The 2379-nt window shown below is 39.3% G+C and overlaps 1 protein-coding gene across 1 annotated transcript; it reads left to right on the top strand.

Moving 5' to 3' along the window:
• Window positions 1-920: 920 nt before the first annotated feature.
• LOC117498609 (trace amine-associated receptor 1-like) lies at window positions 921-1820 on the top strand. The gene has a single exon (XM_034150806.1). The coding sequence runs from the start codon at window positions 921-923 to the stop codon at window positions 1818-1820; it is 900 nt and encodes a 299-aa protein (XP_034006697.1).
• The last annotated feature ends 559 nt before the right edge of the window (window positions 1821-2379 follow it).

Here is a 2379-nt window from a genome sequence, read left to right as displayed (position 1 = left end):
GGGTCTGAGGTGGAGGAGAGCTTGGCGATCATAGACGAGCAGAGCAGAGACATTCTGACAAACATGAAACAAAAACAGGACAGCTAAAGGTAGAGAGCTAAGCGAGCGGCGAGCCGACACAGGCGCCATCTTGAATCACGCCCCGTAAAACTCTGAAAAGTTTTTGTGAAGCCGCCATTTTATTTGCTCGCATTAGCATTATTAGCATTAGCATTAGCCCAGCGCACCAACGGAGAGAGACTAACTTATGGCAACACAAAAGAAAACATGGGAGCGGTGGAGTGATGAGGAGGTCTCGGCGCTTCTGGCGAGTTACTCGGAAGGCTTCTACTGAAGCCAGTCCCCAACTCCGGGGACTTCCGGCCGGGGATTTCGGGTGGCAGTATACGCCGTGAAGTTGTTTGCGGCCTGCCAGTAAACCCGAAGAAGAAGAAGTAGTAGTAGTAGTAGTAGTGACGTCAGCGGCTCCCTCAGGGACTTATTCCGGTGTGAACGCGATTTACTAGATAGTTCCAGGAAATAAAAGTTCCGGGAACTATTCCTGGGAAAATTACTTGGTGTGAAAGCGCCTATTGATAGGAGAGGTTATTTGACCCAAGGTCAGATTCATGCTGAAAATGGAGTATGTTGTGTAATAAAACTGCACACACATCTTTGTTGTTGGTTCGTTTCTAGGACACCGTATCCCACTTTTGATTGGACATTGGAGATTTGTATTACTTAGAGTAATGACATGGGGTTATAAGTAAAGAAGGGCCACAGTAGGACAAGGAAATCCATACTAAAGGGTTGACTAGGTAAGTCATGAAAATGTATGAAGAGCTACGATGAAAAGAATGTTTGAATTGTGCATTAATACTGAACTTAATATTTTGTTCATCCTGTATCTACTGATAACTGAATTACAGGGGCGCTTAAGCATGGAAACAGCAAGCAGCCTCAACTGGACTGATGTTCTCACTGAGATACATCCCTGCTATAAAATAGATGTCTCGTACGTGCTGAGAAACAACCCTTCTGCAATCTGTGTATTGTTTCATGTTTTTCTTGGCTCATTATCTGTTGTAACTGTAGGTGGAAACCTGCTTGTAATAATCTCAATCATTTACTTCAAACAGCTCCACACTCCTACTAACTCTCTCATTCTCTCTCTTGCTTTGGCTGATCTGCTTGTTGGAGTAATAGTATTTCCTCTCACCATGGAATTCTCTATAACCTATTGTCTGTACCATAAAGCTTTATTTTGCAAAGTACGGAGCACCTTTGATGTAACGCTGTGCACATCTTCTATTCTAAATTTGTGTTGTATTTCTATTGACAGATATTATGCAGTGTGTCAGCCTCTGACCTATAGAACTAAAATCTCTGATCCTGTTGTTGTGATTATGATCTTGGTGAGCTGGGGGATTTCTGTCTTTATTGGTATTGGTTTCGTAATTTTAGGAACTAACCAGGAAATTCGGTTGATTGATGCTATAATGGCAAACATTTTCGGACTTGTTTTCTCATTTTACCTCCCAGTGATTGTGATGCTGTGTATCTACCTGAAGATTTACGTTGTGGCACAGAAACAGGCACGCAACATCCACAACACAACCACAAAGTCTGGGGCAACTGTCAGTAAGACCACTGTTCTTTCTTTCAGTCATGTCTTCATGCCACTTCCTTTTATTGAATTACTTAATTGGCTTGCACTGTCAAATTCAATGCTCAACCCACTTATTTATGCTTTCTTTTACAGATGGTTTAGAACAGCTTTCAGAATGATAATTTCTGGGAAAATAATTTCTGGGGATTTCACTAACTCAAAACTGCTCTGATTCATTGTTAAATTGTGCTGAAATTGGTATCGTTTAGACATGTCATGATTCAAACATACAACATTCTATACGATGTTCTTTTTCCAAAACAAATGTAAATGTTTCCAAGATTTTCTTTGCAAATATTAAAAAAAATGTGGAGAACAGAATCCTGTCGTTTACTTATGGGTATTTCATGACACAAGGTCAGGATTTTAAAGATTGTATTCATATTTGGTTGCCAATTTAGACAATATTTCATAAAGAGCAGTAATATCCTGCAGCTTTGACCATAATCTACTTTACAAGGAAGACAACAAAATAAATCTGTATATGAATGCCATCATTTAGTTATACTGAGAATCCTGAACAACTACAGATATTATGTGCTTTTGGAGAATCTCAAAAATATAAATATTTCTCAAGTATTACAATCCTTCAGTTTCTCAAACAATGCTTTAACATTTTAAGATAGGGTTGATTATTTGATACCAGTTTAAATTAAGCAGTGATCTTAAACAATCAAATACTCAACATCATTTCAGAAAAGGCTTGTGATGTTGAGTAAAGAGGGTCCAGC

Source organism: Trematomus bernacchii, unplaced genomic scaffold, assembly GCF_902827165.1.
Source record: "Trematomus bernacchii unplaced genomic scaffold, fTreBer1.1, whole genome shotgun sequence".
NCBI lineage: Eukaryota > Metazoa > Chordata > Actinopteri > Perciformes > Nototheniidae > Trematomus > Trematomus bernacchii.
Note: the sequence above shows the minus strand (reverse complement) of the source record. Positions and strands in the feature narration are given on the sequence as shown.

Excerpts from the sequence above, each read along its gene's own strand:
- LOC117498609 (XM_034150806.1), top strand. The coding sequence starts at position 921 with ATGGAAACAGCAAGCAGCCTCAACTGGACTGATGTTCTCACTGAGATA.